The 24767-nt window shown below is 32.0% G+C and overlaps 3 protein-coding genes across 5 annotated transcripts in view; all 3 read left to right on the top strand.

Moving 5' to 3' along the window:
* LOC127720910 (uncharacterized) overlaps window positions 1-24767 on the top strand; it is a 435560-nt gene that overhangs the window by 20406 nt on the left and 390387 nt on the right. The window lies entirely within an intron of this gene.
* Window positions 1-24767, top strand: part of LOC127702712 (uncharacterized) — a 333744-nt gene that overhangs the window by 50984 nt on the left and 257993 nt on the right. The gene's annotated exons all lie outside the window — the stretch shown is intronic.
* Window positions 1628-23819, top strand: LOC127702613 (uncharacterized). 3 transcript variants are annotated; one of them, XM_052206898.1, is made up of 12 exons: window positions 1628-1824; window positions 5967-6002; window positions 6931-6954; window positions 8691-8732; window positions 8917-8940; window positions 9236-9265; window positions 13583-13612; window positions 15178-15258; window positions 16504-16553; window positions 18060-18437; window positions 21761-21962; window positions 23576-23819. In XM_052206898.1, the coding sequence occupies exons 1-11, from the start codon at window positions 1751-1753 to the stop codon at window positions 21946-21948; spliced, it is 957 nt and encodes a 318-aa protein (XP_052062858.1). In that variant the 5' UTR covers window positions 1628-1750; the 3' UTR covers window positions 21949-21962; window positions 23576-23819. The 3 variants fall into 3 exon arrangements, with proteins under 3 accessions (XP_052062858.1, XP_052062852.1, XP_052062867.1); XM_052206892.1 differs by having other exon boundaries at window positions 8914-8940; XM_052206907.1 differs by lacking the exon at window positions 8917-8940.

Genomic DNA, 24767 nt, shown 5'->3' with positions numbered 1-24767 from the left:
GTCTCATTGCATGGCAATTATACCACATCTTTGTATTTTTATATTGTATAACATTGAAAACAGGTATGGACCGACTTCCTCTGGTCCGATTCCAATCTCGTATCCTATCGATTTACAGATTGTTCGTTAGTTATTTTTGTAAGTTCGAAAAAGGAATTTAGCGATTAAATAGGCATACACTACGACATTTGCATTGAAGAAAAAAATCAAATACTCATCGCCAGTAGTCTTTAATTTTTTATGAGAATGAATCTAACTGAATTACTTTTTCCATTTGGCCTTTTTTTAGGTCTTAATGAAAAACAATATCGATCTTGATTTTATAAACTACGGAAATTCAATACTTGTCATATTTTTACAGGGAACTTTAAAGGAGCATTAGCTGTCAAATTCATGGTCCCCGATTTGACTGTAATTCTCATATTTGATTTATATCATACTAAAACGTATATCCAAATTACAAAAAGTCTAAAATAAACAATTAACAATGCATGAACTCGATAATATGTAATCAACATTTCGTGTGTATTTTTGTCTAGACGTCATCTAACTAACAATCGAGATGACCTCCGAAGACTGCCAACGGTCATATAACCCGAAATAAACATATAAATATAAATTTAAACAGATATTGTGTAATGGGATTTTTCTTAGTCTGTTTGATTTCCTATTGTAGGTTAAAAAGTATGTTTATCATCGTTGTTACCTGTATAAGAATTTTTTTTTTTTGTGGATCGAATGAGTCAACCAAATGGTTAATCCTTGTTTTACATTCAATGTTGACATTCTTTTCCTTTTAATAGCTGAATATGCGTAACTCATGTCCAGCTATGGGGTTAAATTAAAGCTCACATGAATACGGATTCAATGGGGTCGAATTATTCACTTGCAAGTGAATAATTCACCAGGAACGTTTCTGAGCTTATTTTGACAAAATTGAACAAAATTAGCTGCTAAAAGAGAATTATTATATCACTATTTCACTTTCATTAATGACTGAAAAAAAAAAAAATCATATCTTAATTTTTATTTATATCTCGTAGCTAATGCCCCTTTAAGCATGATATTAATTAATTATTTCTTTGGCAATATAAATTTTCAGGCAAATTCTTGTGTTTAAAAGATGGGAAATTTTATGACATTTTTCTTTAACAAATTACTATTTTTCACTTGATTTTTTAAATAAATCTGCAGATCTAACATTGTTGGGCTTAATATCAGACGAAGAATGTGTAATTTGTGATTTTACAATTAAGCCCTGTATAACCCTATTATTTTCCGATGAAGGATGTTAGTCGTAGATGATATATACAATGTATGTAAATACTTCGTCTGAAATTTAGCCCAACAATGATAGATTTGAAGATCTATTTAAAAATCAAGTGAAAGGGAAACAACTTTAGCAGACTTCAATTTCATTGAATTTGAAAAACTCAATCCCGTTTTGCATCGATTTTTAAATTTATGAAAATAGAAATGCTACATCACTGAAACTTTGAAAAAAACTGCGAATATAAAGTTAAAGTTCCAATTTACATGACAAAAAAAAATATTATCATATATAACTTTGTCATTTCACGGAACCAACAGTGTGTGCAAATTTAATTAAGTGTAGAATAATTTTCTTTTTGCATTTTATTTGTAATCATATTGAAAAGAATTTTTGGCTATGACGAACCTAAACTGTAACTAAAACTACTTTGTTGGGGTAGTTCCACATCAGTCTTGATCCACAAGGCAACGATACAAGATGTCCAAACTTCCAATACTTTGTATTTTATTGGTTATTATTGTCGTCAGTGTTGAAGTGGAAGGCTATAAAAGGTATAGTTATCGTAATATTTCATTTAAACTTAACAATTTAAAGAGGTACAGCCACCTTCTACAATATTTGTTTTGCTTAGACTCTATTTTTGAAAGTTAATGACTTGACACTTTGAAATATGAATATAATATTATAACTTTAAAAAATGTCCATCTATATCATTGGTATTAAAAAAATCTTTTATGAAAAGAGTTCTATAAAAAAGTTGTGATAAGTTGTCAAAATTCGAAGTGATAAACGCAAGTGCTAGGTTCAATTAGTTTTTTATACCAGAAAACCTAGAAGAACTGAAAGTTATTGAAACTTATATTAAGAAATGTTTTGAACTCAGAAAACTAGCAATATGGTACAGATATGTTTGTATGTAACCCATTCATAGTATTTACCTTTAATAATTTATGTAATCTGTTTTATTTGTCACTTTTTTAAAAATATATACTTATGGCTCTGGTCTGGCTGTGGCTTAAGATAATAAAATAAGGTCCATTTTTATATATATTTTTCAAAACTTTTGTGTCTCTCAATTAAAAAAAAATACTTTTTTCATCATGGGCCCTTTAATTGGAATAAATATTTTATCGTATCTTATCTTATTAATATCCATTTACAAATCAGTGCTTCATGTTTTCAATGACACTTTTGATAGAGTATTTGCAATTTTAAGTATTTTTGTAAAATTGTAAAATTTTGTGCTGGAAGGCATCCAAATCCCAAATGAGTGAATTTGTATTTTGAAGAAGAAAAACAAGATATTCCTCTCCTTTCATTTTGGTTTATCAATATTATCTGTTTTTGTTCTTTAGGGAATATGATGTTTTATGGCAGGTCTTTTGATGAAAGGAGATGTAGGATAGCCATCACGTCTTTTGTAGTTTTCGTATAAATTATTCACAAGTTATCTATACTTTAGGTTAAAATGAAGTAATTATTTACATAGACGACAATGATAGCCTTTTTGGGTCCTGCGTTTTTACTATAAAAGATCCGTTGATAAAACTGTCAAATTCTGAATTATTAACACATTTGGATGTGAATGAAACTGCAAAACACATACTGTGCCGCAGCTTTTTTGATAGAAAAATGGCATTGTTTAAGGGTACTCTATGGTTCCGGAATTTTCGAAATAGTATGAATGAACAACACCCCTTGCTAAATTTTGCACAGAAAATGTTTCTCGTCACAGAGATTTTCCTCCAAATTTCTCGCTATTTCTACACCAAAAGCCAACACTCATTTCCAACTATTTCAATTTTGAATTCTAATTAACAGTGCAGCAGAAAATAAATTTACTTCTACCGTTTATCTTGGATGTAAAAACTAGGTGGCGCCAGTCATCTTTAATTACTTCCTTTTAACCTTGAATCAAAGCGGTTTACACTACTTGATGTCTATCTGAATTTATAGTGTTGGTCGGTTGCAGTTTAACTGTCGTGCACCACATATACTGGGATTGAAAATGTTATATAAAGTCATCAATGATACCTGGCTTACAATTTTGTACTCCGGACATAAAGAATGACGTCGACGAGGAAGGGTTTAAATATTTACTTATGAAACAATTCCATGGCCGCTAATTAATGTCGCCAAGAAAACAAGCTAGGGACATAATTCCCAAAGTCTGGTCCGAATATTTCACAGTATCGAAGCCGTTTACTTCCTAAGTTGGATATTCGAAGAGAAAAAAAGAAATTATAAATGTTAAGGTTTTCAAAATATGATAAAACGGCCAGCAGTTCAATAAAGTCAAAAGATTTAGGATAAACTATTCTTGAATAAATTCCTCCGAAGTTTTCTTGTAACTATGACATCGTCAATTACTTTAACAAAATGTATTAATTTCTTGGTCAAATATGCATGATTGTATATGCACTTATGCAGAATTGAATGATATCAAATGATAATTCGAACACCCACTGCATGTGTACGCTTAATATATGAAGCTTTATAAACAAGTGTTTAACTTTTTGTGCCAACTATTTTACCTAAATATTTTAAACATAGCCAGGTAAGAGTGTTGAAAATGAAAATGTGCACATTAGTTGGACCGGCAGTTTACTTTTGGAACATTCAAAGTTTAAAGATTTTAGTGACTAAAAAAATGAAAATGATATACGATATTTACATATTTTTTAATACTTTCAGTCAGATGGAAATACCTTGATTTATTGCATAATGATCATAATGTTAATGCAAGTGTTACGTTTCAATATGTCTTTACATTTTAACTTTTTTGACTTCTATCTCGTATGCTAGCCTTTACGGGTTGTTTGTTAATTTAAAAGATAAAAAAAGGAATTTGGTGGTATGATAGTTATAAAATGATAAATGATTATTTTTGTGGACATTTGCATATGTATGGGAAAAATTCAAAGACACATCGACATCAGTCCAACTTTTTTAATTATATTGAATCCGATCGACAATTTGAACATAGTATTTCCATTCTATGTTTTCTATGTGTAAATAAAAAAAAAAGCTTTACTTAAGGATCTTTGGAAATTCAATACTTGTAAAAAAATCACAGGGAACTAACTGTAAACAGAATATTAATCAATTCATTGTCTGAACACAAGGAGATCTATATCATGTCACTGTTTCACATCTGAGTTTAAAATTAACTTTCTTCTAAATAAACTCATCATAGATACCAGGATAAAAAATTTGTACGCCAGACGCGCGTTTCATCTACAAAAGACTCATCAGAGACGCTCGAATCAAAAACTGTAAAAAAGCCAAATAAAGTACGAAGTTAAAAAGCATTGAGGACCCGATATTCCGAAAGGTTTTTTTGAATAAAGTGAAGTTTATCTATTTCTAAGTTTCTTCTTCGAAATAAACCTTTCTGGCATCAGATCTGACTTGAACTTGGCAGCATTCAAGATATTACAACTACCATCAATTTGTATTTTGTTGGTGATCACTTTCATCACTGTTGATGTAGACGGCCACAGAACGTAATTTTGATCTTCTGTGATTTTTATTTTTACTGTAAAATTTCAATTTGAAAATCAGCCTCAATATTAAAAAAAAGAATACTTGTGATATTCTACATTAATATCTACTGCCATATCAACCAAAATATGCGTTTATATGAAATACGAAAGAGAAAAGATAAAATAAAAACGTCCAAGTAATATAAACAACTCAATATTGTTATTCCACAGTTAACAGATTTGAGCATTTTTTGTCAGTCCTTTCGTATTTCATTTTGAAATTGTTTGACATAATAGTAGGTACCCAAAATCAATAATCATTTATAGATAAGCTTAATATTTGGTACATTGAAGATATGAAATTATTGGCATCTTTACAATTAAAATATTCCACTTTTGTTAATTAACATTTCAGCCCATGCAGTCGTTTGTATTAATGTCAGTAGCAACGTTTTTTGTTCCCATTGAAAAAAAAAAAAAAATCAATCGGAAAAAAACATGTCATTGTTGAATGAATATTTGCCTTGTTTAAACAAAAAATACATACATTAATACAAAAACAGTTATAAAAACCTATAGAAAGTTTATTTAAAAATTTGAATACCCGTAAAGTAATGTGACAATTACAGTGCAGCATGTCGAGTTTAAAAAGGATCTATTTAGATCAAATTTAAAATAGCGTATTGTAAGTTTGTAATTTGATTAATTTTCAATTGCTTTGTGCAGTTATATTAAAAAGGAGAATACCACTGTAAAGTATTATTATCTTCATGTCATAATCGGTCAAAAGAAAATTGTAACGAATTATTTGTCATTGTAACTTTAATTTTGAATTCTTATTAAATTTAAAATAATAGTTACGTGAAAAAAAACCCACCCAAATCTCATAGTAGCATATGCAATGAAAAATATAAAATTAAAGAAGAACATTTATAATTTTTCAAACCTTAATGAAACTAATAAACTATACCCATATCAATTCTTTCTTATTATATAATATCATATTTTCCCTTTTACTTTAATGCACTTTGTCTGCATATCCTTCATTTTGCAACACATTTGCTAGAGATGATGGTTATCACATTTTAAAGTAAATTTACATTTTCTCTCGTATCGTTGTCAATTTTTACGAGTTATAAATAGAAGGTGATTATTTCCAATCTTTTCTTCTTATTTAGTCTGTTTATTTTTTTTAATAACTTTTACAGAGGCGGCAGAAAACAAGGTAAAGGAATACAAACTGGGTGAGTATTTTGAATGTGTCTTGGATTCTCTAAGATTTTTATGTAGTTTAAACAACTGCTTCGACCATAAAGTTAAAATTTGTCAGAAGAAAATACTAATTCCATAGAAAATATCTATAGTGATTTGATCTAGCCTATAGATTAATTGATCATTCTTTTCTTGCCCAGTGTCCAGTTGCAAATATTTTATGAGAACAAATTAAAAATTAGTACAAAAATACGAAAGTTCGTATTGCCACTGTAAGATGGGGGAATACATTTTGCTTTGAATTAGGCCACCAATGAGCCTTTCAGTCATAGAGCTGTTGCAAGAATTCTTGAACGTACAGAGAGTGTGACAAGCTTGAAAATAGTATCAACCGAGTAATATATACCAATTATTCGGTTGGGGTCATTTGCATGACTGCTTCAACGTGTAAATGAAATTTTCATAACGGAAAAATCTAGTAATCTCTTTTGCTGTTTAAAGTGCAATCACTTATCACTATCGATTTGTACATGTAGGTAATTTATATAGCAGACCAACTTAAAGTTTTTAGATAGAAATATGTGCATCAAGTGAGATAACTAAAACATGTACAAGATTACTACAGACTTTAGATTTTTAGTAAAGTAGCTCAAATCATTACATCGTTCATTCCTATTGCTCTTGACTACAAGCCGGGATAGGTATGTCAAAACTGATCAGTGCGATTTCTCATCCTGACTTGCTTCTTGTTTTATTTTCACATTATTAAGATAATTGTATGTTCGCACTAGTATAGCGAAGTAGAATAAAAGTAACGTTTTCCAATTGTGGAACTACATGTATGAAACTAAAAATCACGAAAAGACTTTCCAAAATAGTTTGATCAAGGTTATCAACTATTAATCAGCATTGATATTTCGAATTATACTTGTAGTTAAATATATTGTCTTTATTTTTCAGGACAGAAGTTAGTGAGAATAGCGAGTGAGTTTCTTATATTTTCTTAAATTCCTTTTTTAATCGAAACACTTACATACATTTTGTTGAAGTTTTGTTCTTTTACAGATTGTGCCTTTATTTTTTACTTGTATATTGCTTCTTTGAAGCGAAGAACCTTCTACAACACATTTATATTTACTTTGCTGTTTAGTCATAGCTGCCCGCTATTACTTCATTTTTTCGTTTAAGCTATATTTTGTACTCTCATTGCCAATTTTGGCAATTATTCCCATCAAAACGTATGTCGTCCGCCATTAACTTTACAAAACAAGTTATACTCTGAAATCACAGAGGCAACTTTTACAAAAGTTGATCAGAATAATTTTAAATGTAGGTTTATATATCCACGCCAAGCAACCGAACCTGTCACAATGCTACAAGAGCATTAAGCGAAAATGAATGTACGCGTTTAATATCTTAAGTCTGTTGATCATAATAAAAAATAATAGATATTCTGGAACTGTAGCCATTGCCTAGTAGTACAATTTCTAACAACTTGCCAATATAACTGAATACAAAAACCGGAATGAACCCAGGTGTTCAGGAAGGACCGGCAGTTCCCTAGCTTCCACTAGTTTCATCCGCCGTTGTTTCTCCAATCAAAATACTTTGATTGATTCAGCTTCATACAATAGCAGAATGGTGGTTGTCACTACATCGCCAAACGATTAATCATCGGCTCATGTAAATTCTCTAAACTCAAAGTGGCACATATTTACCATTGTGGGAATTTGGAGTTTTCAACATCTCATTTTGTCCTATTAAATTCGAAGGAATAGCAAAAAGTACACAATATAGAATAAAATAATGATATACATCAGTTAATGGAAGCAGGTTAATCTATGATGATATCCATATTTCAGAAGATAAAAAAGTAAAACAAAAGCAGAAGAAATAAAAATGAAAGGTGGAAATAGAGCAACAGGAGATATTACCGCGCTAAAAAGAGCTCGGATTGACTGAAATCAAGTTTCAAAGACATATCCGTAAAATGAAATTAGAGTCAAATATCGACTAATGTAGTAGTGCAAAGAGCAAAACCTCAAGCATTGCAGTATAATAAAAAGAAAAGTCTAAGTCGTGTCTCAAACTGTAAATAAATATATTAATATCAATTCTTACAATCAAAGACAAAATGATACCAACTGTAAAAGATATTTATACCTCATACAGGCGGATGCGAAACATCACGATATAGGTGTCAGACTACCAATTCACCCACTCCAATTTAGAACGTATGTAAAAGAAGCCCTTCCCTGACAAAAATAGTGCTTTTGATGTCATTGTTTACTTAAACTAACCAATGAAACGTTTTTTTGAAAGAAAAATATATGTAGACCATTTTGAGCCAAAATTTACTTGTCCATTAAAAATTGAGGATTAATGAGCTCCATAGTAAACTTATTTAAGATTTCCAGAAAACCAGGGGTTATTTGTAGCAGTACTTGTCTTCCGAATGTTAGTATATCCTTAGAAGACTTTAAACATAGGTTGAAAATTGTCATGTAGAAAGATGATAAATGTGCAATTCAGGATATACCGGGTTTCTATGAAGTTAAACTTAAGGTAAAATATTTAGAAAGCTGTGAAATTTGCAAAATTTGGTTGAATAGATAGGGATTTTGAATTGGTGGTCTGACACCTATAATTATTAGATCCATGCAAGCTTATAAGAACAAAGTCGTATTGGAGATTACATTATTTTCTTTTTTGAATTGTAGAAAAAGTCCTGGTAGTCAAGGGAAAGGTGAAAAACAAACTAGGTAAGTGCGTCATTCAGTGTACATTCATAGCAATTTCACAAACCAGTTTTGTATATAAATTTGTGACATTAAGCTTACAAGATTACACAAAGCGCTTAACATTTTCATCTTTGTTTGCATACATCACAAAAGCATTATGTGTTTGCATACCTCACTAAAGCATTATTTGTTTCAATTTCAGCAGTACTGCAGCTAAAAAAAGCAACAGGTAATATATATATATATATATACAAAATAATTTAACTTTCAACAAGAACTGTACAAGACCTGTATTTAATCTTTCAGGAACAAGTATTTCTTTAACATTTAATGTTTAATGAAAAGTTTAAATTTATATTTTTGTACTACGTATAAAACAATTTAAAAATAAACACTATCACATTAGCGTAAAATGATATAATTAATATATATAGTTTTGATTTAATATCCACAGATTGTGAAAAGTGGTAAAAATCATAAAAAACTACATCATCACTATGAAGTTTTCTTCTCTATTTTAACAGTGGAAGCAAAGGCAAAAGACACAAGCAACGGTAAAATTATGTAGATCTTTGCGACCTGTTCAGAATTAAATGTCTATTACAAACCTGTTCATGCATTTTCCATTGTTATTTAACGCAAAATAATTATCTAAGACACCTGGAACGATCTCATTTCATAAAGGATCTCTTTTGTTTACTTATTGTACCTCGAACTTATTAACTCGTTGTAGGTCTTTAAGTTGAGGTTCAATTTACTAACAGTTAATCGGGCATGACTAATTATACACGCCCACTTAGAATCAGGGGGTCCAAAATATGATCGGGAAAAAACAGCCAGCGAAATACCATAATTTACAATTTCAGAGAATCAAAGTGCTTTTGGTTGATTTGATATCGCCGGTCAATAATCAAACGGTATTTGAGTGGAGATACAAACCTGTCCGAAATCGGGAAATGTTGGCTGCAATAGGAATTTATTTACGAAATAAGTCCATATCTCATTTACTTAATTCGTCTTCCTTGGAGAAAAACAAAGGGGGGGGGGGGGGGGGGTAGCTAATAATAGCTAAAGATTTTGATCATTATTCAACTTTATTCTAATACGGCATACCTTTTACATCTAGCCAACGCTCTATCTTATTAAAGTGTCACTCTAAAATTGTTATCATTTGCTTCAGATCGATCCACTTTGCATCTCGTCATGAATATGCATGACATATTTGCCACTGGACATTAAGGGAGCAATCAACTAATCAGCTTCATTTAGTGATGTAGTCTTCAGTTGATAATTGTCTCAAACAGTTTTGCAATTTTTATATATTTGATTTATATTTATATTTGATTTTTTAAGCGTAAATTTTAGCATTTCTTTCCTCATTTTTCTCTTTGCATTTATTTTTTTTAACATTAAATAACGTAGTCCACATCAGAGGTTACATTGTATCCTATCCAGCCAAACTAGGAGGAGGGGAATAGAACAGAACAAAAATCTTCATTGAGTGGCATAACACATATACATGTATTGAAGCGTACAACGACGGCAGTCTCGTCTAGGTGACAAAATCTGATGTTTCAAGTTTTTTCTATATCTGGTATAGTAGTCATAGAAGCAAAAATAAATAAAAAATGTATGCAACAACATATATAAGGATTCAACTTATTTTGGCAGTTTCATTTATTTTTTAGATATTGTCTTACTGATCGGTTTTGTTATTTACATTTTTTTTTTCATATTCAATTGTCCATGCAAAAGGCGCAAAAATGTGTTAAAATCAGCCATGGGACTTATTTAAAGATTTAGCTGACCTTTGTTGTTGTTTAGAGATTTCAATTATTTAACTTGTGCGTAGATTGTATGTCCCCCTCAAAGAGTTATTCAAATGGTTCTTTAACGTATAGATAGCGTGAAACTCTCACTACAACAGGCATCGGATATACGACATTTCTATTTCGACCGGACGAAGCTGTGTATTTATACACCCGAACAGTCAAACGGACGTTCCCCTTTAGCAAGGGTATACTGTCGGACGGGAGAAGTCCAGAGATGTCAATATTTCTCTACCCAATTCAATCCTTTGGTTTTGATGATGATGATGGATGGATGCTTAACGTTTAGCGGCAAATTAATATGCATATTCAGGACGAGAACATTCTAATGTAATATGAATATTAATCCTGCTTTGTACTAGATCGACACGCTGAGCCAGATTCTTAACGTGCTAGTTCACAAGGTAACAGTCCGCAGTAATCCTTGTCACCTTACCCTGGACACATTATTCTGACTCCGAGCCGACCAGTCTTTGCTCTTACTCCTTAATGCCGCGTGCTTAGTGCATGGAGAAGCAACAAATACCAATTTTATGTTCAGTTATGTAGTAGACTGCAAAAAAAAAAAAACAAAAACAATAAAAAAAACCATAAAATTTTGCACTTTTTTTGAGTGATTTAAATGGAAATTTTACATTTAAGCATTTTACAAATTCTTGTATTCGTGTACTATGTACATGGAATAATTTATATAAAGTTGATTGATTGATTGTTTGCTTTACGTCCAGTGGCAAATATTTCATGCATTTTCAAGACGAGAACACGTGAATTTTAAATACAATGGGTAGGTCTTGCAAGGTCTTGCAATAGAAGGTCGACAGTGAGGTTGGACGTGATACTTGGAATACCACTGGAAAATAGGGGTATATTGAATAAGGATAGAAATTTAGCCTTGCAACAGCTGGCCACATCCGGACCCCTCAAATAATTGGTGCAAGAGTTTTTAATTTGCAGAGAGCGTTGATCCATGAAATCTACTCTGAAGTCGTCCATCGATATTTACGCGTAGTTTCCAATATCATTTAACGCATCTAATTTAGGTTAAATACTTTCTGCTCGCTTGAGTAACTTTGAGCATTCTGTGAAACTGTATTGTTTATTGTACTTGAGTTGTTGGTATGATATTCTATACTACCGCTCTCCTGGTTGGTCTCGTGGGAGTGGGGGGTCGTTGGTTCGAATCCCGACCGGGTCAAGCAAAGACGTTTAAACTGGTATTTGCTGTTTCAACGCTAAACACGCGGCATTTAAGAGTAAGAGCACAGACTGGTCGGCTCAGAGTCAGAAATGTATCCTGGTAGGGTGACTTTTCTTCCTGCGAACTGTTAGCTTGTGAACTTACACGTTAAAAATCCGGCTCAGCGTGTCGATCTAGTACAAAGCAGGGATAATATTCATATTATATTTACATGTTATCGTCCTGAATATGCATTTTATTTTACCGTTACTATACAGTGAAGTGTTTTTCTTCTACTGGTTTATATAATACCTTCTTTAATTTCCACCGATCGAAATTTAAAAAGGACAGGTGATATTTTTCAACCAAACACTTGTGCCTGTTGGGGTATTTTTGACGGTTACTAATATTAAATCAAATGTGCCTGTTGGGATATCTTTAACGTTAAATATTATTAGATTATATAATAAATCCGTTTTTTTTTTTAGTCATGGGGCGGTTTTGAGCTTATTATTCTGCATAGGCATCTTTCTATTACAAAAGACTGTATATTGACTCTTAATGTTTGATTTGTCTGTGTCGTTGGGTTGCTTTCGCATTAATGTATACCTTTTTCTCCTTTTAATCAAAACCAAAGGACCGCCTCGTTGATCTCGTGATAGCGTGTTCGCCTCGAGTGCGGGAGGTCGTGGGTTCGATCCCCGGCCGGGTCAAACCAAAGACATACTTACAAATTTCTTTCAATATATTTTTTACTATGGTTCTTATCTACTGTTTTATTACGATTTATAATATATGATTATGTCAGGCGATTATAAAACTAAGAAAGGTAAAAGGGTTTTTTTTCAAGGTGCCTTTACTTCATTTAGACATGAAAAGGGAATGACGGACGACTAAAATAAAAGTGTTTATTTTAATATAATATATTGTATTTCAATTTCATTTCATGTCTGGTCTTTATGAATCTATTTTATGATTACTAGCAGATTAAAAACATCAAATATATATAACAAGAAGTTTCTGTGCAGAACATTCATTGGTCAGTTGTAAATGAGGTCTGCACAGGGTTTTGATTTACTCATTTATAAAATAAAAAATCGTTATTTTGAAAAGTTGGAATTCAAAAATATAAGTTTACCCCTTAATCTTATAAAACTATCCAATGATGGTATGTTAATGCTAAAAAATCTATAATAAAAAAATAATTAAATGATGTACTGTCATTTCATTGGTCCGTTTCCAATGCAATTAGGTAACTGTTATTTGTATATATCAGTCTGAGTACTGTTTAACTATCATTTAAGTTGAATATATTTAACTCGTCCAATTCAGGGTTATTAGATTTCTGCAAGTCTTTTTTGTGTACTTTTCTTACGTTTTTTGACGGTTTGTAAGTCAGTAAAAGTTCAATAATTAAGTTAATATTGACATTAAAAGGTCTTTTAATATCAATATTAACTTATCATTGAACTTTTACTATTACAAATCTAAGTGACAAGCATATCAAAATTTGGAGTCATAAAACAAGGACTCTTAGAGCAAATGATAGAAATATTTTCTCAAACGAAAAAAAAATGTCAATATCATAATAGAACGTACTAACACCTTGGTACTTCATATACTAATAATTTTTTAAATAAAGGAAATTGAAATGAAACATTTTTAATAATAAAGGAGATGAATTTAATTGCAACAAAAATACATCGAAAAAACTATATTAGCACTGACATATTTCATAATTGCATTTTAACTGATATATCTAATACTAAAAATCCATTTCTTTTACGAGATAGACGATGTCGTTTTTTTAAACTCAAACATTTATTGCATATTTCATGTGTATATTGATAAATTTATTTTTACAGTGGAGGAAAAGGCAGAAGAAAAAAGAAACGGTAAAAACTATGTAGATCTTTGACGCCTGCTAAGAATTTGATTTCTGAAATCTAAGTGATGATAAGTTGTAAAAGTTTAAATATTGTCATAAAACAAGGATTCTTAGAGCAAGTGGTTAAGTTTAAGTCATTTTTCTGAAAGTTTACAGACAATATCATGATTTGGTTGACCGCTATAGAAAATCTGTCGGACAGTTGACAACAGGATATAAGAAGATGTGGTATGAGTGCCAATGAGACAACTATCCATCCAAGTCAAAATTTATAAAAGTAAACCATTATAGGTCAAAGTACGGTCTTCAACACGAAGCCTTGGCTCACACCGAACAGCAAGCTATAAAGGGCCCCAAAAATTACTAGTGTAAAACCATTCAAACGGGAAAACCAACGGTCTAATCTTTATAAAAAACGAGAAACGAGAAACACTTATGAACCACATCAACAAACGACAACTACTGAACATCAGATTCCTGACTTAGGACAGGTGCAAACAAATGCAGCGGGTTTAAACGTTTTAATGGTACCAAACCTTCGTCCTTTTTCTGAAACAATAGTGTAACATCACAACATAGAAAGACACACTATAAAATATCAACTGAAATAGCTTAACTCAATCAAAGGACATATTAACACCAGTGAACAGACATTTTTCAGTATTGTATCCACAAACCCGCCATTAAATATCAATTATGACACTAACGAATGCAATTTATAACCTGAGTGTTATGTGTCAAGACCAACACGACGGTTACCATGATGAAGCAGATATTGTTACTTATCCGGACCACATGAGTTCACTATTGGCTGTTTGTTGTTTGTTTTCCTTCGACTTATGGTTTTCAATTATACCATTTGTATCATCTCTCTCTCCTCTGAATAATATAAGGGAATATCTATCCATCATGACAAAACTTATTTAATAATCCTTGAATTCCATTTCTTTATAACAATTGATTAATTTTAAATCATTGCTAAATGTGGTAAGATGTATAGTTTGTATGTATGTATTTTAGTGTGGTCAAACAGCATCACCATACCTGAAAGTAAAGCTGAATAAAATGTCTGAATATACACAGACAGAAATACATTCAACAATTGTTTTGATTGTTACGATCCATTAAAAAAACCCATTGGAAGTTCATCTTCTCATTTAACAGCAACATAACTATAGATTATACGCTTGGCCACCACCTCCCACAATTAAAATATACGAGTTTCAATTATCTTTAATATTTGACATTTTTGTTTCATCGACCCACGTTAGATTGTGCTCGATAGACCAACCCATCACAGACAGTAGAAACTCATTCAAAATCTTAATGTGGGAATGATTGGTAACAACTATGATGAGGGGGTGACACAGAGGTGCTCATTTTCTAGGTCCGCTTTTTTGTATTGTTTTCCGACTTCTCACTGTTTTACCTCTTTTGTCCGAGATCCCACTTTTTATCCCCATATCCCACATTTAAAAAGCGCATCATTCCTCTCAGCTATAACTATGCTCACTTTTATATAACCAGAAGATGAATTTCAATGGTATTTTTAATCGCTGTATAATTTTACAGACGATGCCAGTGTAAACGTGTTTCTGTGAAGATAATCACCAGGTGCACGAAAGGAAAAAGAAGAATGAAGACATGTTCAACGTAAGTATTAACTAATTTCATATACTTGAAGGAACAGTTGAATTATAGTATAACTTTTTAATATGAGGTACTTGCTATTTTAAGAGTTTTTCTGATAATTTAAACGATTACTATGATCTAATAGTACAGCTCCGTGCTTCTTTTATATAAAAATAAGGAGATGTGGTATGATTGCCAATCAGACAACTATTCACCAAAGTTTAAATAAAGTGGATGAAAGCAACTGTAGGCAACCGTACGGTCTTCAACAATGAGAAAAAACACATAACATTTAGTCGGTTTTAAAAGACCTCGACATGAAACAATTTAATTGAGAAAACTAACGGCCTTTTATTTGTAACAAAACAATTTACAAAAAACAAATATGACTGACATGAACGAACAACAACCACTGAACTACAGGCTCCTGACTTGGGATAGGCACATATAGAATGTGACGGCGTTAAACATGTTTAAACCCCACTAAACTGGGACAGTGGCGTTACGGCACAAGATAAGAGCAAACTTTAAAACTCAGTGGAAAAGGCTTAGCTCATCAGATTGATACAAAGCAGCAGAAAAACATCCAACAAATCAGACTGAACGTGGCAGGGTATTTATACAGCTTTAACATAAAAAAAACCGCTATGAATAGGTGTTATATATCACTGTTAACGATAATCTTTTTGAAAACTTCATATATGTATGTAACTTTCCAGTTTGATAACAATATTTATATTTCGTCAATACAGTTATTTAAATGTGCGATAATTATTATCGTTTTGGTGTAATACCACCATTGATTTTCCCCTATTAGTCTTTGTTAAATTTGCACTTTTCAAAAAATTGTGCAGAATTTATCTTTGTTTCAAATAAAGAAATACTTGGCATGAGTAAAGATTTATCCTGTCCAGTACTATAGAAAAAATTTCACATAACATTTCATTGCATATAAGAAAATAACCATCACTGGAAGTTAATCAATCAAATTTTCCCCCTTTTTTAACCTGTGTACACGCTTTAGTAACCATGTAACTTCAAGTTTCCAAAATATTCTATAGAAACCCCAAATAAAGAAATAATGGTGCTTTGAAATACCCAAGATATATGTTTATGACTTAGAAATGTTTTACTGCAATGAAATGTAGGATCAATTACCTACAACTGTCAAATTCAAGGGAATATTTTTTTTCGACCTATTTTCGTATGCAACCGGATGTGACGTACTATGATTTGGTGGTATTACACCTTTTACTATTTTTACAGGAAGAAAAGGTATTTCTTCACAAGAACAAGATGCTACTACCCATTTGGTGGTACGTAACTGTGCAGAATTTTTCCGTTCAAAATTGTAATCAATGCATTTTTATGACTATTTACAGCTTGTTCGTGAATGTAAATTTTCTCCACTCTTTTATTTATAAAAGATATATTTTCCTATTGCTAGAACATTTAGTATGTTACTTTTTTATGGTACCATAATATATGCTTCTAAAGGATTCAGCACTATATACCAATTCGGGAACTTGAGAAATCTCTCCCTGTTTTCGAAAGGGGTTAATGTTACTTACCTTTTTCTGTGTGGTGTTATTCTAACTGTTTGCCTTCTTTTCATTTGTCCATGGCGTTGGCTGTTTCGCGAGCATTTTGGCACATATGACACGTGTTTTTTTCTTTCCTTTGCTCTTTCGCAATAGAACTATTGATTAAGCTATATAACAATATCAAAGTTATTCACAAGATAACCGAAATTTTAAAAGTTTCATATAATAGTCACACATTATAACGATGTCGATTACTCTATTTGTTAAAACTATATCATTACATAAAATAAAGGCAACAGTAGTATACCGCTGCTCAATAGTCATAATTCGAATAAGCAAAAACAAATCCGGATAACAATCTAAAACCGATGGAAACACATCAACTAAAAGAGGGAAACAACGTAACAACAGAACCAACCACTAAAAATTTACTAAGTTATACATGTTCCTTTATTCACTATGTTCTTTTTTTAAATTCCTTTTTAGTAATGTACGAGTTTATACAAATCCCTATATTTTTTTTATTTATTTGGACTTCATTTGGATATAGTTACGATACTGTTGTCAGGTCATTAAGATTGCAAATTTTGGTATTGATATTGATTCACTCATAGGGTCTTTGCAACGGAAATAAACACATGTATTCTAAAACCAGTTGTTGGCATGATACAGTTTATGTTCTTCTCATATATTTTATGATGGTATGATACTAAACCCCTAACGAGGGATTGTGCTTGATTTTCATATGATGGATGACATAATCTTTCAATCAGTTTAATTGAGGTCTGGAGCTGGCATGTCAGTAACTGCTAGTAGTCCTTTGTTAATTTATTTATCATTGTCATTTTGCTTAGTTTCTTTTGTTACCTATTCTGACATCGGACTCGGACTTTTTTTAAACTGAGTTTTACTGTGCGTATTGCTTTTTGTTTCTTTATTCTACACTAACTAGAGGTAAAGGGGAGGGTTGAGATCTTACAAAACATGTTTAACCCCGTCGCATTTTTGCGCCTGTTCCAAGTCAGGAGCCTCTGGCCTTTGTTAGTCTTGTATGTTTTTTAATTTTAGTTCATTTATATGTTTTGGAGTTTAGTATGACGTCCATTTTCACTGAACTAGTACACTTTTTTATTTATGAGCCAGCCGAGGCCCACCTCCGGATGCGGGATTTTCTCGCTGCATTGAAGACCCATTGGTGGCCTTCAGCTGTTATCATCTCTTTGGTCGGGTTGTTGTCTCTTTAACATATTCCCCATTTCCATTCTCAATTTTATTCAGATTCAAATGGAAGTGGATCTGACGGAGACGGGACAGGTACAGGTGGTGGAGATGGTGGAGGTACAGGTGGTGGAGATGGTGGAGGTACATGTGGTGGAGGAGGATGTGGAGATGGTGGTGGTACAGGTGGTGGAGATGGTGGAGGAGATGGTGGTGGAGATGGTGGTGGAGATGGTGGGGGATATGGTGGTGGAGATGGTGGTGGATATGGTGGAGGAGATGGTGGGGGAGATGGTGGATTAGGTGGTGGAGATGGTGGAGGAGATGGTGGAGGAGATGGTGGTGGAGATGATGGAGGAGGTGGTGGGGGTACTGGAGATGGAGAAGATGACTTAATCATGCTCAATGATGACTGCACGGAGGCTGAAAACCCAGAAGGTGAGTTGACAGATAATTAAGACGAGTTCCAATACACGGTTGGTATAGTGTCCGGCTGGGGTCGAGGTTTTTCGAGTGATTTGATCGGGTTTTTTTCGAGTGTGACCACTTTTTTTTGAGTGAATATAATCAAAAAATAAACAAACAGACTTCTTTTCTGGTAAAAAGTGAAAAAAATGATGCTATAACCTCATATACAAGATCATAGAAGATAAATTAATAATTTTGATAAAAAGATATTATCAACCCTAAATTATTTTGTTCTAAAAACGTTTAATATAGCCTTAAAATGCTTTATTCCAAAATATAGATTAAAGTCAATTTTATACACTTACCAATGCAAATGTCAACGGAAATTTGCACATGGAATCTATGTATACTTAGATATATGACACTTTACAAAATTTCTTGTTTTTGCATTGAAAAGGACATTTTGGAAAGTTATTCATTTTTAAATGTCTGTGGTTTTTTTTTGAGCGCAATCCGTGTTTTTTTTCGAGTGTGTCCTTGTTTTATCGAGTGAAAAAACAAAATTCCTACGGCTTAAGATGTGTCAGTGCATTTACGTTTAAAAAATAATGATAAGGTTCAAATAAAGTACTTTTCAAAGAACGAAACAATGCATTAAACCAGTTTGATAATGCTGTATTAACAATTACATTTCATAAAAAGTCATCCTTCATTTGCATTCAAAAATCTTCATGTTAGTGTACCGATATGAATTTCATACAGTGAAATATTTATTGATGCAAACAAACTTTATGTGAGTTCAGACATCTTGGACTAAAAGCGGGTAAATGTTTTTTTTTCTTTTCAGTAAAATATATCCTTAATGTTTCATTTACTATTTGTCTTGATGGAAATATAAGCTATCTCGGTGTAATCAGGAGTGTACAGAATTTTACATCGGTGTTGAAAATATATACATCCTGAGAGGCGCAGTCGTGTGCATTTTCAACATCGGTGTAAAATTATCATTTTTTCCAAAATTCTGATTTTCATAATTTTGGCAAACATTTTATTTTTTGGAAATTTTGGCATACTTTTTTATCCCCTTCAAAACTAGGGTGGGGTGTTATTTTCAAACCGGGTAATTAACCAATCAGATTGCAAGATCCTTGCTTCATAAGAAATGATGTTTTATCGTTCTAGAAATGGAAATCAAGAACAATGTTCAATTGCTCCTTCTGTGAAGAGGAGTCTGATCAAGCGTATGCTATGCTTGGTCACACAGTAATAAAGCACCAGCGTAGCTAAAAAAATTGACAATGTATATTTTTAATGTGAACGCATATTTTATACACATTTATTCTTTATTTTACTATTATTATATCAAAAGGATCGTATTGAAGCTTACAGATTATTTATTTCGTTGTTTATTGAATACATTGGACAAGATCAGCTCTGTCAGTAGTCAGTACCACGGTATTGACATGATTTATAACAAACCTTTCTAAAATTATTTACCTCAAAGGGGGGACAGGGAAAGGGAAATATGATCACTTAAGTCCTCTTCCGACCGACCCTTGCCAAAGTGGGACGTCCGTTTGGCTGTGTGGGATGTTCAAGAACGCATCCACGTCCGGTCACAATAGGGCGTGTAGAGAGAGTGCTACGCTCATTGCGCGTTGAGAACCCTTGCAACGGCTCTTTGAAGGGTCCGTAGGTGGCCTTCTGCAAGGCAAAATGTCTGTCCATATCCAATATACTCTCATTTCAGTGGCAGTCTAAACTTCCTGACCTTTTTTTCGAACTTCCTCTGTTACAGGACCTACTTATTGGATTTATTATTAATTTATTTTCGTCTTGAACATTCACGACACATTTGCCACTGGACATTAAGCAACCAACAATGAATCATTTAGAATTGTCCGTTTATAAATTTAAAAATAAAGAGGCTAAAGTTTCAACTCCATCAGGCAAAGCTGACCTTAGATGGATTTGGCGATTTTTTTAGGTCCTTTTGGTCATATAAGATAAAATTGTAAAGTGTTGTTTTCATTTTTTATTAGATATTACATTCAATTCAAATGTTATTGTAATTTATTAAATTCTTATTTGTGGGGGTCCTCTTTTAGTATAATATTTGCATGGTTTTATATTGAATTTTTCTGATTGTTTACTCCTTTTCCATAGTTTTTTTGCTCCTATGTTTTTTTGTCACTGTAATATGTATCAATCATAAAATATTATTGACTGTAAAAACAAAACAAAGGTAGCATGCAATGAAATAAAAAAAATATGAGTCCCTGTACTCGGTTTTTAAGACCGTTTTAAAACGTACCCATTGATTTCTTTTATATCGTAATACTGCTAGGTTATGGTAAAAACAGAAAGTTGTCATTAAATTGAAAAAAGTTAAATTTGATCAACATTGTAATATGTTTTTTTTTGTGAATTATTGTGAATATATAATTTTGTCCTTCACTTGATTACAGTCATTTCTAAACTAGAAAAAGTCAAGTTTTAAGGTCAAGAATACCTTATTTCGTATTCACATTTTCTTAAAAAAAAAAACCCGGACCATTTGTTGAAAAACCTGGACGTTTTAATTGTTGCTCTCAAAAAAATCACGGACAATGCAAAACACTGAATTTTAGATTAATACCACGAAATTGTGTATATTGTGCTCAAAACATGTATAGTAGTCATAATAAGATGGACAGTCATGAATAAAACTATTATCATTGCGTAATAGCAGTACGAAAAAACCCGATGCTACACTCGAAAAAGTGGACTGATTCACGATCTCCGCCGGACACTATATACTATTTACTATACTTACCATGCAATGTCTGAATAATCATTGTTTGTCATACTCAATAATTCTCAGTGTGAGATATATGTACCTGTGTGTGCTATTTTGCATTGACTGAGGTTAAATTAACATTATATATTGTTGCCTTATTGTATACATAGATAGGAATATAAAACTTATGGGTTTTTGTACGGCTTTACAATTTTGAGAGCTCTTATTTTCAACTGAGTCACCAACGGCGAAAGCAGGACAAGTAACCGCTCGACTCTGTCTGTCAGTCCGTCTGTCCATCCGAAAGTCCTTTGGAAGAAAACGTTCGTTAAAGTTTTATTGGTCTCTATGAGAGGAATTGGTTTTATATTTGGTATGTAGCTTGATATTGAGTTGTAGCGTGTAAGCAATTTTTACATCCGGCGTGCAGCCACTTGCTGTTTGCCAATAGTCTGAAATTTTAAAACACTCATTGTACAAAAAAAAATGTTCGTCGATAATTTTATGGCTGTCATTCACATAACAATATGGGCTCCAATGAAAAATAAAAATGGCCGCATTGTTAACATTGTAGATCTGAAGGACACATGTGCTAACGGTATAGTAAAAGATCCAGTAGAGCTATACTTCGGAACTAGCTGTCCAACGCATTTCCTCCAGTGTGACCTGAATGGAGGTGCATTTATAATGCCATGTCCACCTGGAACCGAATGGTGTCAACAGAAGTTAACATGTGACTTTATCGGTCGTTGTAATGCTTAAATATATACTATCAGGTGTGTTATGTATCATTTAAATAATCATCTATAAAAAGGATATAGCTATATAGCAAATGTTCTAAAGTACACAATAATTTCGAACCTAATTTGATAAGCAACTTCCTCCCATCAAAAGTCATATATAACAGTACAACTTTATAACACGTCATATGAATTGATTGCTAACGTGTGGCATTCAGAATTTTCCTAAGAGATAGATGGTTAAATTAGATATGAGGTACCGACCACCCGCTTGTATGTCAATCTCTTTATTTTTCATATTGCCCAAACCTTCCATAGAAATTACAATCAAAGTACTAGTAATATAAAAAAAAAACATATTCATACTAATTCAAAGGCAATTTGAATGTTAAAAACGAACAAAGATGTAAAATGAATTTGAGAAAATACGATAAAGATGCACATGAGTGTTGTATACAAAATAAAAACATAAAACTGAACCTAACGTCAATAAATGACAAGAATTTACACAATATGGAGATCTGAATATAACCCTTAGAATCGAGTTTTTATTTTCAAAGTAAGGATTATTTCTGTGTCTTTAATAAAACAAGCAGAAGGGAACGAAACTTTCCCTTCTGTTGTTCTAACTCAAAGAAACAATGTTAAAAAGTGAATTGAATTGAAAAGGCAACAATAGTTCAACAATAGTTTAACAATATTCATATCGGTAAATCCATTTAGAATACATAGAAATCAAGATAAAAATGCAATACCTGAGGGAATTGCATGTGCATTCAACTGAGCGAGCGATACCGGTTTCATCGACAGGATTAGCGTCTCGTGCTATGCATGCAACCCCGACATGCGTAGATACACTCATTCAGTATGTCGCAAAAGTGAAAATTTACGAAAAATTAGATACTAAGTAGTAAACTTAAGTGTTTTTCCAAATGTATATTGTTTTCTTTAATTATTCTCACTTTAGTATTGTGAACAAGCAAAAAACACTTGATTATTAGAACACTGAGGTTCAAACTCCCTCAGGCAAGGTTAATCTTAGGGAAATTGTGATTTTCTTTTAGCTCCTCAATTTTTGCAGTTATTTATTTATCCTTAGCTTTCAAATTTGAAATCCAGAAAGATGAATCTAGAAAATAACGGCGCGCGGACGCACGAAATTCATAAATTATTGATAAAATCATTTTATTCATTCCTACATATTGCTTGTTTTGCTTAAGTATTGCAATTATATCAAACAGTTCTTTGATTGAAGGACATTCATGAAAGAAAGAATGCAAAATGTCTATTAAAAAAAATGATATTTGACTTTTATACTAAAAAAACATACACGTGTTATGACTGTCTCTTTTAAAAAAGATTTCGGGAAATAAGAAAATAACAGCTTTAAAAGAGTAAAACAACAAAGATATAAGTAAAATAAAATAAAAGTTTAGAAATTGTATGAACCGTAACGGTTTGACAAATACAAATTTTCATAAATTGAGTAATATAGGAAAGAAAAATTAAAATTGAACAGATTTTGATCATGATGAAATATTTCTTTCTAATAAGTTCTATCATTCAATAATAACAAATCGGATGCAATATAGATAATTACTATTTCTAGCGCTTGTTATTTGTTAACAGTTATTTATTATTTTTTTCAGAGCACAGAGGACTTCATCGATATATTTAGATTCCAAGTAACTTCATAGATTTCATCCATATATCTAGATTTCAAATTCAAGTAACTTCGTAAAATGTTTTTCTTTTTTTTTTTTTTTTAAGTTTTACCTCTCAGACTGTGTAATACAAATTTATAAGTAATATGACTAAATGTATCTCTTTATGTTTATATATCTGCCTAAATGTATAACCTCAGAACATCGTATTAATAAAATTTAATCTGCATTTCTGCTTCATTTTATATGTATTTTAAACAGAAGGGAAACAGATTCAAACGCATATACACTTATCTAACACAAAAACGTATGGTTATAGAGTTCACAGTTTTAGCCTAATCTAGTATCATCAGTGCAAAACCTTTATAATCGCCATGACAAATTAGTCGATTACTTGATACTGTTGCAAAAGACTGTAGAAAGTTTACTATATATTCCCGTTGTTTGAACGCTTGGAGTCATAACAAATTTGGGACTCAACGAACGGACGGTGTAGAATATTCACAATTTTTTGGATTAGGAGATATCACTTCCATTTTTTTACCTATAATGGTTTACTTTTACAAATTGTGACTTGGATGGAGATTATCTCATTGGCACTCATACCACATCTTCTTATATCTATTGTATATGAATTGTCTGATTTGGAGCCTTGAAATTATAATCCTTGATTTTGGAGGTTTCATTCCTTTCAACATAGACGACTCATAGATATTTGACTATTTCCATCTTTTAATAAGCAACGTATTGTATTTTGTTATGATTTTGTTTTGAAATTAGTATTTTAGTTCTGATGTTAACTTGCCTTTATAGCTTGCTATGCGGCATTGGTTTTGCTTATTTTTGAAGGACGTACTCTATTTGCTGACTTCTACATCATTTTATCTTTAGTGTAAAGTTGTCTCATTGGCAATCAGTATATCACATCTTTTTATTTTACACCTATACCGAAATATTCTCCATGTTAGAGATCATAAAATATAAAAAGAAGTTGTGGTATGATTGCCAATGAGACGACTCTCCACAAGAGACCAAATGAAACAGAAATTAACAACTATAGGCCACCGTACAGCTTTTAACAATGAACGAAGCCCATACCGCATTGTCAACTATAAAATGCCCTAAAATGACAAATGTAAAACAATTCAAACGAAAAAAACTAACGGCCTAATCTATG

Source organism: Mytilus californianus, unplaced genomic scaffold, assembly GCF_021869535.1.
Source record: "Mytilus californianus isolate M0D057914Y unplaced genomic scaffold, xbMytCali1.0.p SCAF_1, whole genome shotgun sequence".
Taxonomy (NCBI): Eukaryota; Metazoa; Mollusca; class Bivalvia; order Mytilida; family Mytilidae; genus Mytilus; species Mytilus californianus.
The sequence above is the reverse complement of the archived record's forward strand: the minus strand, read 5'-3'. Positions and strand labels throughout refer to the sequence as shown.